Here is a 12,168-nt window from a genome sequence, read left to right on the forward strand (position 1 = left end):
TTATTTGAAGCTGGTCATCACTTGAGCTCTGCCCTGTTTTTGAACCACTCTACATTGTTTCTAGACATGCCTTATCATTTGACCCCTTCTGAATTTTTGCTCACATGCCTTTGTTTGGACTGCCTCTAAAGTTCAGACTCTCTTCCATCTTATTATGCCACTGAGTGCAGTTGAAAATGGTTTGCATCCCTGCAGACCTGGGAACAGAGCTTGAGAAGGGCAGCAGACCAAAAGCTCCTGAGGAGGAGAAATTTTAGAAGGTTTAGCTCTTCCCAGCTTGTGCGTGGATGCCAAGTTGCTAATTTTCCTGACTTGTGTGCACACCCTTTGGGTAAATGATTGCTTTCTGGTGCACGGAAAGGTGGTGCTTAATTGAGCTGTCCCTTTAAGAGGCTTCCAATATGTGTTCTTTCACAGGAAGTTAACCAGTATTATTTTCTACTGAGCAGGCAGTTTTACTTAAACAAGATATCATACCATGAACTTTTTAAACCATAGATATATCAGGGTATTAAAAAAGCAGGCTCTCCTACAGCGATTCTAAACCAGGGTGCCTTAAGATCTTTCTGGGGGTAGTGTAGGTGTCATGCAATATTAGCACCATTAGGTGTGCACACGTTTCACAAGGCAATCTCAGATATTTCAAATAGGAATCAATAGTGTTAAAACCATTCTGAGCTGTTGCAGTCTTTCAGAGTCCTTTACAGCCGAACTCTTCTATTATTTTTCTGTAGTCTGAAGTCACGTGAAAACTAAGACCTGGCATTGTCCAACAAGTGCCTTGAATCTAAAAAGGTTGAGAACCACTGCTCTACAGGCAGCAACTCACCGCTGGTTGACTTACAAACCTTGGCTTCTATGCATGAAGTGGGCCTGTTTTTATTTTACTTTATTTTTTTTTACTGAGAATGAAAGGACATCACTTGATTGTGCAGGCAAATTAAATTGCTGTGGAATTTAGAAGCCTTTCTGCTAAGCAGGACCCATGGCAACTACTCAGACTGATTTAGCAGCCCTTCTATTATAGCTGTTAACTGGGAGAGTTCATAAAAAGGCAGCAGTGAGCACGCAGAGAAAGCACAAGGGGTTGGATGAGGCGTGTTTTCTCCAGAATTGTTAACTTTCATCACAGATCACTTCACTCTTAATTGTGTCCCAGTTCCTGTCTTTAAAATGGACCTATTAGTTATGCATATTTAAATACCACTATATTAGTATCACGGTACAGTTACTTTTATCAATACTTAGTTTTCCTTTTGACAGCTGGTAGATTAAATCCAGTACGATTTACCAGACTGGTAAATCCGTCTTGACAATCCTCCCAGGATGGATTTTATTTTCTTAGGGAAAGTGGAATGGTTTTGAAAGCCCTGTGTATTGGTTGAGCTATAATTACACAGTGGTTTTGCACTTGCTGATTGTAGCTTGGATGCGAATTATTTTTCATTAGAATTTAGACGCTGCCGTGCGTTGGGCTGTTGTGGGAGCACAGAAGACGCTGTCTGCTGGTGTCAGGTAATTCCATCAGCAATTTACACGGCTGTATGCTACTTCCAAGTATAGATGCACTATGTCTTTTGCAGGAAGAGGAAGGAAAACTGAACCGTCTCATTTATTAGGCATCAAACTATTTAAACAGTTTATTTTATTTCCCATTTGTATCAGATAAGTAACAAATGTTCAGTAAACTGAATGGCTCTTAACAACAAGCTCTGTTCCTTTGTTCAGCTGCACAAGCATGCTTGTGAATGAACCGCTGCTGATCTTTAATCCTCGGTGACAAAGCGAGCGGCTGTTCTCCATGTATCAGTTTGAGTCCATTGACCAGTAGCAGCAGGAGTGCTACAAAGAACACACCACATCCACTGGCACCCAAACCAGATACCATCGCAGCTCACGTTGGAGGAGGAGGTTAGCAGTAGTATTCTTCACAGTGCAGGTAACCTCAAACCTGACACTGCCTCATGCAAAGTAACAGTATGGCACTTGTGCACAACTCATAATCAGAAATAATTCAAAGCTCATTTAAAAAGAGGACGCACCTTGCACTGTATTTTAGCTTACTTGAGATTTAAAAAAATAAAATTAAACCAAGCCCTATTCCCTCTCCTGCCCGTACACACACGTATAATCCAACCTTAGACCCAGTCGTGTAATCGTCGTCTACTCAGAATTTACCGATTTGCTTCCAGAGAGTTCTGCATTCACAGGGATTGTAGGATCAAGGGCCACTAGTTTAGATTACATGATTTAGGCAGAAGGAAATATTAAAATGTACCAGCAGGAGACCAATAGTCCGTATCTGTGGGTGGGAAGAACTGTCTGGAGCTTGGCTTTCCTCCAGTCTCTTGTTGCTCTTGAATCCTTTTGCTCGTTCATTTTAGCGTATGTACCTTCTTGCCAAAGAAGTATTTCTTGGAGAAAGGAGAATTCTTAACTAAAACCAAGAAGGTAGGAGTCCCAGCCTTTAAAAAGTACCTGCAGGAACACAACAAGTCATTCACCCTCTACGAAGTTCTACAAATGTCATGCATAGCAAATAGCATTAGACCCCATTCTCCTGTAAAATAAAAGATTGGCTGCACCAGTGCTGATGGCAAGCGTTCTTGCTGAATTAGCTGAGCCTTTTATCCTGATGTCCATTCACATATAATAGCGGTGTGTGGCGAATTAATTCTTCTCCCCACAAGTTTTTCTAATTAAAATGGACAGCCATTATTGTCACTCAGTGTTGGATTCATTCTGCCAATTTAAAGCTGTCAGGTCAGCGGCAACATGAGCAGCTGAGCTTCATGGAATGATACAAGGTTACAGATCTTAATTATCATCATCAATCTGCTCATGCTTTGCAGCAGAATCTCCCTAGCCATCTACAAGGTGATGTGACCTAGGGCCCCTGGCAGACATTCAAACGATGACGGGATCAGGACTGGAGGAATTCTATGTCCCATCCCAAACACCGTGCCCCTGCCATCCATGCATGGCAGGAGATGCAATCTTTGGGTCAGGGCATAAAATTCCTGATCCCAAATCACACCATTGTGGAGCTGCCCCCAGCCTGATCCTGCAGATAGAGGACAGGGTGATTATCCCATATCCAGGACCACCCTCAGCATCCAGCAGGATCAAGACCCAAGCTCCCTGGGGCCACATCTCACAATCAACTGATTGTTCACCCTGGCCCTAAACTTAGCTGATTTGAGACTCCAGGCTGCCCAGGCCTGGGTCTAACAATCAGCTGATTGTCAGCTGGCCCGTGTGTACCCTGGGACTGCCCAAGTGCATGCATGGTTTTTCAGAAGTCCTAGGGCCCTCCCCACACCCTGGCATTAAAGTTACCCAGCAGGGTAATTTTGAAGCTGCCCCCCCTGCAGCCCATTTTCAGCATCCAGATGGGATGTCTCAGTCCTGAGGCTGACCCCCAGCCCCACGCTGGTGCTGAAAACCAGCATAATCCAACTTCTTTTCTTTCAAATTAAAGGGGGGTGATTATGGATGCAGCCTGGGAGACCAGCCCTTTCCCTCCTGCGGTGTGCACCCCCCCTGCTTATGGATACCAAGTGCACGACAGGGCAGCAAAATGCGATTTGTCTTGGTTGGTAAAAGCCGTTTCTTCCTGAACAGGAGCCGTCTGATTTTCACAGAGAGCGTGAGGCTCGTTCTCTCAGGGTCTGCACTCCCACTGTCCGTAGTAAGCTAGACACAAGTCCAGGCCCCTGCTCTCACCTGGGGTGTTGCAGCACTTGCAGCAGCGTGTGGTCTGTGCGCAGCTCATATATTTCCTCTCTCTCTTCATCTTCAAAATAAAGCTGGATACAATTTGGCATGAAATGAATATTGAGAATATACCAAATCACAAGTGCACACCAAAAGCCCACTAAGATTCACCAGGATCCCACAAGTCGCATCCCCCTATTATCTAACCTTTCTGAACCACTTATAATTTTACAGCACTGTTTGCCTACCATAAATAATAAGCACAGACATGGGGGGGAAGTCCAGAAATGTCAAGACCTTTAACAGCTTGTCTGGCACAAATCCCAGCCTTTTATTTAATGCTTAAAACTGCATGCAGCTTTCCCTATGTAAACGTATACATTCTGGGCCTATTATGCCTAAGACTATCTCCAGCTAAACAGTATTTGCAACAAAAATGGTCTTTCCCACTGCTGTCCAAGTCATTAACAGTATGTCTGTATAGCTCAGTTATGGCCCCAAGCAGCACTACATTGAGCCATATGTATATGCTGCCTGTCAAACCACAAATGGTACTGCCTGCTTAGAGTGCTGTGCACATGCACAATAAACTCTGCCTAGCACCTATGCAGTTCTACTAAGTGGCTTAAACACACCCTGAGAAGCAATCAAAGCTTTTTTTGGAATAGGTTTAATTCGATGCCACTTCATTAAAGCTATTTGTGGGATACATGTAACCTATTTCGTCAAAGTGTTATTAAATCAACTAGGTCCAAGAAGCAAAACTCAAAGAAACTGACTTAGATTACATACGCATGGTGGCAGCTGTAAGCAACAGCGTGCCCAACCTGACAAAGCAGGAGATATTAAAAAAAGGACTGCTCGGTGCAGTAGACACTATCAGCTTGCCTGGCACACGTGAAACTGCAGTGGAACGTGAGAAATTGTTATCCTGCCCCTGATCAATGCCCCTGCAGCGAGGGAGGGATTGGGGCCGGGACAGGCCGTGCTGCCAGATCTGCACAGGGCTGGGGCAGTGCCCTCCTGCCACTTGCCCAGCCAGGGCGGAGCTGCTGCACTGCCTCCAGACACGCAGTGCACAGCAGCCGGGGCTGCCCCGGCCTCCTGGCCCTGTGCCAGCTGGGCGAGTGGTGGCCAGGCATGGGGAGGCGGGGGGCACATGCCCCCAGATCTGCACGGGGTGGACGGGGCCAGGACTACACAGGGCTGCGCTCTGGGTGGGTGGCAGGGGCTACAGAGAATTGTACGATGGCTGCAGCACCCCTATAGCCCCCGCTCTGCCTTCTGCCCCACCCCAATCCAGGGGCACACTCTGCCCCCATGCCCTGCTGCTTCTCGCCCAGCGAGGGTGGAGCAGGGCGGGGAGGCTGGGGCAGCTCTGGCCGCTGCATGCCACTTGTCTGTAGGCAATGCAGCAGCTCTGCCCTGCCCCGGCTTGGTGAGCAGCAGGAGGCATAGCCCCTGCTCCCAGCGCCTTCTGCCACCTGCCAGAAGCGCAGCCCAACACAGCCCCAGCCCCTCCCGCCCTGCGCAGATCTAAGGGCATACGACTGCCCCCCATTCCCTTCTGGACCACCAGTGGGAGCAGCAGCGAGAGCTGCTGGACGAGCAGCTCCCGGACTGGCAGCCCGCAACAGCGAAAGCTGCCCACCCCCTCCCCATGCCCCCCTGCCCCGGCTGGTCAGCCCTTGCCCCAATCCCTCCCCCTCTGCGGGGGCACTGATCTACCCCCCACCACAACAGACTTACCAGCTGAAGGCAGCTGTGTCGAGCGTATGGTAAAGGAACCAATCTCCCATTTATAACATTGAGCCTATGGGAAAATTGGTTCTGAGTTGCAACATTTCAACCTAAGATACGGTTTTCAGGAACCAACTGCGTTGCAAGTCTGAGAACTGCCTGTACAATTTTTTTTTTTTTTGAAGATTTCCACTAAATGATGGATTAAAAAATTTTCAACCTATCAATATAAGTGTTGTCTGCATTTATACATGGAAATCCAGGCAACGCACATGAATGCTTCATCACCAAAAATACATCCAAAGTGAGAGGGATAAAACTGCTCAAGAATATGAATGTCTAAACAGCTGCAATAAATTCAGGGACTTGCCTGGTCTGAAAAAATATACACATGATCGTGTACGGCCTCCAATCCCTTGTTACACATAAGGGACATGTTAAACAAAAATGTTGCTGTAGCTTTTATATACCCAAAACAGCTTTATTAGAAACTACTGAAGATATCATTTATCTGAATATCAAGTAGAAAGAAAGCCCCATTTCCCACCTGCAGGTTGCTGGACTGATATTTTCTTTCCATATCCCAGGGTGGTAACTCAGCAAACATTACCATCAAATGTTCAATAAATCTAAAAGCCAAAACATACCATGTTGTTATTCCACCGCATTATACACTTCAAAGTCCACTAAATGTTGTAACGCCACTGAACCTCCTAGATCAGCCTCAGTAATTCGTGTATTTAACTTTGAACAATGGGAAAAAATGACAATAGCGGGTTAGATAATATCTTCAAGACTGTTTAAGACTAATATGAAGTTTAAAGATGTCTGAGGAGAAATGTATTTCTCAGTCTGGAGCCCTGTACTTGGCTTTGGCTCACGCTTTCATCTACAAATTTACATTGGGCATCAAAAAGCTATTTAAACTTTTTATTTTTATGTGTAAAGGGATTATAATCAAGATAAATGCATTCAATTTATTTCAAATGGATTTTCTTTTCCCATGTTACTAATGCCATACGTTATACAACAGAGCAGTCAAAATGTAATCTGTTATACTTTATGTTGTTTACTTTTCTCTTTAATCAGTTGAAACAGTGAATCTACTTTCTCTTAGTTTTACTTTCTTGAGTTATGAGCCCTGGGAAATGTTCTTGCATTTCCAGTGTCCTAAAAACACGATAACTCGCCCCTTTACCAACCTGCATTCACTAAGATTTTAAATAACAAAAAACCCCCACTAACTTATTAGTCAGTCTGGTTAATACACAGGCCACCAGAAAAGTAATAGACTTTAAATTCATTAACACTGTGTAAGCCTGTAGGGCTAGAAATTGAAGCTTATATTTAAAAAAAGGAATGACTTCTTTTTGAATCTGGCACAGCATTCATTTCAAGCCTGAAAAAGGTCCAAGATAATAACATTTTAATGTAAGTCCTGTGTCAGGTCTAGAAATAATATTTTAGGTCATTTTGGAAGGTAGGTTATAGCTATCAGTTCTAGATTCGCTTTTCTTTGTACACCTGCATAACTGGAGGGCAGAAACACACCTCGTAAACATTTGGCATTAGTAAAGTTATTTTTATACTATATTCACAGGTATAAAGACATTACTAATGAGTGCTTAGAATAACCTATGCATTCCCATTCAAGGCTTGCTCTGACAAAACCTTTACATCACAATCACCAGATACTTTTCACCTCCCCACAAACTCTTTTAAATTAGATTTTGGTCCTTAATTACTTTGAAACCATTTGGAAAGCTGGTGTTTTACTGTGTCCTTCTCTATATGAAGGAAATGCTGTTTATACTGAAATCACCTGGTGTTTTCCTGGAAAGCGGAAATGAAGTCCGTTTGTCCATACTCAGGATACAGGAATAGGACAGGCCAGTTTAGGTTACCATCCTCATCTAGACAGACTTTTGCACCTGTTGCATTATCAGAACCGAATCCATCTATGGACATCTCAGCAAAACCCTCTGACATCTCATCCTCCTCCTTTGGGGACTCCAGAGACAGCTTGATATTCCTTTCCTATTCCATGGAAAAATAGAGAGACACTGAGAACACGACCTAAAAAATCTACATTCTGTTAATCTTAAAAGGTAGGATCCATCAGGCTCAAGTGGCTAGAGTTTAGGTGCTGTAGCAAAGTTAGTGAAAACAGCCTAGTAGTAAGTCAGAGTTAATCCACCGCAATCCTTTTTTTGTTGGTGGGTCTCAGTATGTGCCAAGGCACAGCACTAGGGGTCTTGGGACCTTTTTTTAAGAAAAAAAAAAGTCATGCCCCGATGGCATTTTGGGGTCTCCACTAGGTGAGTAGATGTTATCAGGATCACAGTTCTGGACTTAAGTGGAATGGCAATGCCTAAAGTCCTTTACTGAATCAAGCCTTAAATAGCCACATATGAAAAGAGCAACTTTTCAAAAAATGAAAGGCGAGACCCCTAAGAGCAACTCTGACACTTACCTTTATAGCTGTGAGCAATGCCTCCTTTTGAGATTGCTCCTTCTTCTCCTTCACCTTGGCTTTCCTTGCATCCCTCTGTTCAGCTCGCTGCATGTATGACAAGTGTACATCATAATAATATACAGTAAGTCCACGCCTTCATTACTGCACCCTACCGGCAAGCGGAGAAATCGGTTCATGTCTCCACAACCATTACGGTTCCCCTTGCAGCATTTCCTCACAGTAAGTTCGTCAGGAACCAGCCTTCAACTACACTTCCAGGAAATATGGCACAGTTTGGGGTTTTGGTTGGTTGGTTGGTTGAAGTTTTACTCGCACACCTTGTCCTTATAGTGAGGATGTTTTCTGTCCTCCAAGAAGCTCAAAGCTCTCTACAAATATTAATTAAGCCTCCTTTTTCCCTGTGAGTGAGGAAAATGTTATCCCCATTTAACAGGATGGTAAAGAAGGTACAATTAAGTCACTTGCCTCAGGTCACATAAAATGAGAAAGAAGGAAATAGACTCTGGACTTGCATGCCCAAGCCCCTTGCACTGAACTGCAGAAGACAAGATTCTCATTCTGTGACAGCAGTGGGACACAGACCCAGCTAACACTGATGTTCTGTGACTGACACGCTATTTCTTTCTTAATACAGAACCAAAGCTTTTATAAGCAACTTCGTTTCTAATAAGGCACTACACGCCAGGCCTTGTACTTTGAAATGTAAAACTGGACACAGTGAATGTGAACAAGACCAATACTCAAATGTTATAGTTGGAGCCTGTGGGGCTCCTTGCAAGTCTGGAAATTTGGCAGCAAGGTGAATGGCAGCAGTTAGCTGTGCTGCTCCCCAGCAGTTAGGGTGCTGCTCCCCTGTGGGCTGTAACTTGATCACCTCTGCTTTAGACCTACCAGTTTGGCTTCCAAGCTCTTTGCATCCTACCAGACAGAAACTGTATTACCTTCTGAAAAATGGCATTACCTAGTATTGAAACAGTGCTTTCCATCTAAGGTTCCCAAAGAGGTCAAAGTAATGAATGAAAAGTCTGATGCATCGCAGTGAGTCTTATCTTATAACGATCAGGAACTCCCCGCTTCTTTTTTACCTGAAATCTATCAGCTTTGGTTCTTGTTTCCAAAAGCTTTTTCTCTGTCGAGTCTATCCTCAGACCCTCGTCACACCATGCCACTGCTTCGGGGAAATTCTTTAGCTCCAAATGACATAAAGCTCCTGTAAGAATTAAAGTATTAAGGTTTTAGGCACACAGCCAGCATACAAATCTATATAACCAGACAAAACAAGGTCCACTTCCTTTAGTATAATCAAACTGAAATAGCATTAGGCTTCATGACTTCTTGGGGGCCATTTGCAGTAGCCTGTTGGCCTTTGTGGCCATGTCCAGATGAGCACAGCTGTGCGGTACGTGGTGCCGCAGACCCGTCTTTGGTACCACACACTGCATATTCAGGTGCTTCCTGCACTGCTACCTTGCATATCGGGTGTGTTTTTTTTACTCCAAGAGATTCCAGTGTCAAAAAAAACAACCATGAAGAAAAAAAGCGGGGTGGCGCATGTGACAGCAGCACGCGCCACCCGAAACTGGAGCCTGGCCAGCCAGAGCCATGCTCCAGCTGTTGGCCAGGCTCCCAGGTGCAGAAGTGCCAAGGCTGAAGCTTTCCCAGCCCCCAGGTAAGGCTGCTGAAGCCAGTACAGCTGCTGGCCCCAACCTCCCTTACCTCACCCAGAGTAACCTGCCGTTCGCCAGAACACACATGGCACAGGCACAGGGACAAAACGTTCGGCTCGTCTGGACACGGCTTGTGAAACCAAATCCAACTTTTATATTAGTATAGCATGGATCATTTTGAAGTCTTACTTTTCAGTAAGTTAAACTAATAACCACTTGCAATTACAGAGTTGCTATTCTACTATGGAGCAGAATATGCTGTAGACAATAAAGTGTTGGAAAGTAAGGTGGATTCTTAGTCAATTTAGCCTTAGCATTTCAAAATACTAGCATAACTACTTGATTTTAAAAACTGACCTCTGATGACTGCTTTGAGGTGGCTGGGTTTTAGCTTTCTGGCTTGGATCACATCATTGAGAGCGGATCGGTAGTTGCCTAAACAAAGCAGAACCTGGGTCAGAAGATTTCCTGTATACTGCTTTTAAATTGTAAAGATGCCTGAAGGCAGCAGAATGCATGAGGTCCAGAAACACTCTGCTTATTCTGTGACCACAAGACGGTCATTGATGGAAAGTGCACATTAATGACCACAGAAATATGTTACAAGGATAAATCTGCTGCTCAAACAAGTGAAGGATACTAAGCCAAAGGATGCAACATATACTAGAAGGTTCCCTGTATTTTGGGTTTCCTTGTTCTTGCTGCAAGGGGTCTCAGCAGGGTCTTTCAGGATGCACAGGCCTAGCCAAAACCTTCTGAACACATGTCGTTCTCAGTCTTCCACCTCTGCAGTACAGAATCGCAGGTTCATTGTTGCCCCTGCTCCTGCATGGACTCCCAGCCTACGATCACAGCTGGCACTGCCAAACTGGGTCCATAATCCATGCAGCTCTATGATTCAGCTCAGCAGCAGAAACTGATTGGCTTCCCCCTCTTCCCAAAGTCTCTTCCTGAAGCACTTAAGTGTCAACGTGTCAAATTTAGCATGCAAAGCAGAAACCCCAAGCCCCCAAAAGAGCAATAGCCACTGGGACAGTTCTCAACGGTCTGAAAAAAATCTTTCAAAAAGCATATAACAGTGACAGCATGCGACATGAAAAGTAAAGTCATTTAGTCGGGTTTTTGTTGTTGTTGATTACGGGGAATCTACAGTGCCCATAAAATACAATGCAGAACAGAGTCCATTACCCAAATAAAACTGTGCTGCAGCTCGATTAGTGTAAAGCACGGCATTCAACTCGTGATCACCACATTTCTTTTTCAGCCCTTCTGCATATGAGATCACCGCTTTCTTGTAATTTTTTTCCTTGAAGTAATCATTCCCCTCATTCTTATACATCTTCGCTTGCTCTGCAAAGGGACAAAAATAGACAGACCTCGATATATCAGAAAATACACGTACCCTGCAGACACTCAATGTCCATCTATAGAAAGCAAGTATCTAGTGCAGAGGCGCTCAACCCCCAACCTGTTGGCCCTGCTCAGGTGGGCAGAGCCGCGCCATCCAGCTCGCGAGGAGACCCAGGGCTCTGAAAATGTTGTGGTGAGGAAGCAGTAGCAGCAATTGCCACTTCTCTGCTGCCAAATTTCTGGACTCGTGGGGGCCACGATGCACACTGGATCCCATGTGTGGAGGTGGCCAGAGCCTGATCTAGGGGGCAGGATGCAGCTAGCAGTGGTGCGGGCCCTGATCCTGCAGCTCGGGGCCCTGAGAAGTGGCGCAGAGCCCAATCCTAGCTAACAGCGCCCGTGGACCTAACCCGACCCATTCACCCAGCCCGTGCAAACAAATGGCCGAGCCCTACTGGCCACGTACATCCCACGCCGACCTGCGAGCGAGACAAAAATCAAACCCCAATCGGCGTCACAAAAAGCAGCGAGACAACACCGGTAATTTCAGTCAAAGAACGGAGTTTTCCGCTTCCATAAGCTACGCGGTACCTTCAGGCGCCTGCTCCTCGTCGAAAATGATGGACTGAAGACACGCCAGCTCCGGGGTCTGCTCGGGGTCTATTTCCGCAGGACACTGCTTCATAAACATGGGGATCTTGTCGAACTCCTGGGGAACCACAGCAGGGAGCAGCGGGGGTTAGAGCCCATCTCCGGGCACGCCGCGGCAGGCCCCCCCGAGAAAAAGCACTTCCTTTCCACACACACACGCTCTCACGGACACAGGAATGGCGCGGGGGGCAAGGACCCACAGGGACAGACGGACGGATGGACGTCCATCTTCAGCTCCCTCCGCGCAAGAATGAACGTATTTCCTACCTAAGGGGACTTTTAAACCATCTTGCACCACCTCATCCCCACACATCCGCGCGAGGTCGGGGCTGGAGACTTCCAGGTCCGGGCAGGGAAGGCAACTGGGCCGCAGCGCGTCCAATTCGCCCCAGCTCCAGCCCCAGCCATCACCCCCGGACACGTGGCAGGAGCCGCCAGCGCCCGCCCGGCCCCACCTGCTCCCAGCTGTCGGCGCTGAGCGCCCCCTCGTAGCGCCGCGCCTGCAGCTGCTCCAGCAGCGCGTCCATGCCGCCCGCCGCCTCCATGCCCCGCCAGCTTCCGGTTCCT

The 12,168-nt window shown here is 46.1% G+C and overlaps 1 protein-coding gene across 2 annotated transcripts; it reads right to left on the reverse strand.

Annotated features, from left to right (window-relative positions):
• Nucleotides 1–1,627: 1,627 nt before the first annotated feature.
• Nucleotides 1,628–12,167, reverse strand: TTC4 (tetratricopeptide repeat domain 4). 2 transcript variants are annotated; one of them, XM_006258592.4, is made up of 10 exons: nt 12,057–12,167; nt 11,542–11,659; nt 10,789–10,950; nt 9,958–10,035; nt 9,019–9,143; nt 7,931–8,017; nt 7,280–7,494; nt 6,005–6,086; nt 3,727–3,809; nt 1,628–2,478 (listed from the first exon to the last, which is right to left on the reverse strand). In XM_006258592.4, exons 1-10 carry the CDS (start codon nt 12,144–12,146, stop codon nt 2,376–2,378), a joined length of 1,143 nt encoding a protein of 380 aa, XP_006258654.2. In that variant the 5' UTR covers nt 12,147–12,167; the 3' UTR covers nt 1,628–2,375. The 2 variants fall into 2 exon arrangements, with proteins under 2 accessions (XP_006258654.2, XP_019334822.1); XM_019479277.2 differs by lacking the exon at nt 12,057–12,167 and adding an exon at nt 11,869–11,996.
• Nucleotide 12,168: the final 1 nt, after the last annotated feature.

This window comes from Alligator mississippiensis, chromosome 5 (genome assembly GCF_030867095.1).
Source record: "Alligator mississippiensis isolate rAllMis1 chromosome 5, rAllMis1, whole genome shotgun sequence".
In the NCBI taxonomy this organism is placed as follows: domain Eukaryota; kingdom Metazoa; phylum Chordata; order Crocodylia; family Alligatoridae; genus Alligator; species Alligator mississippiensis.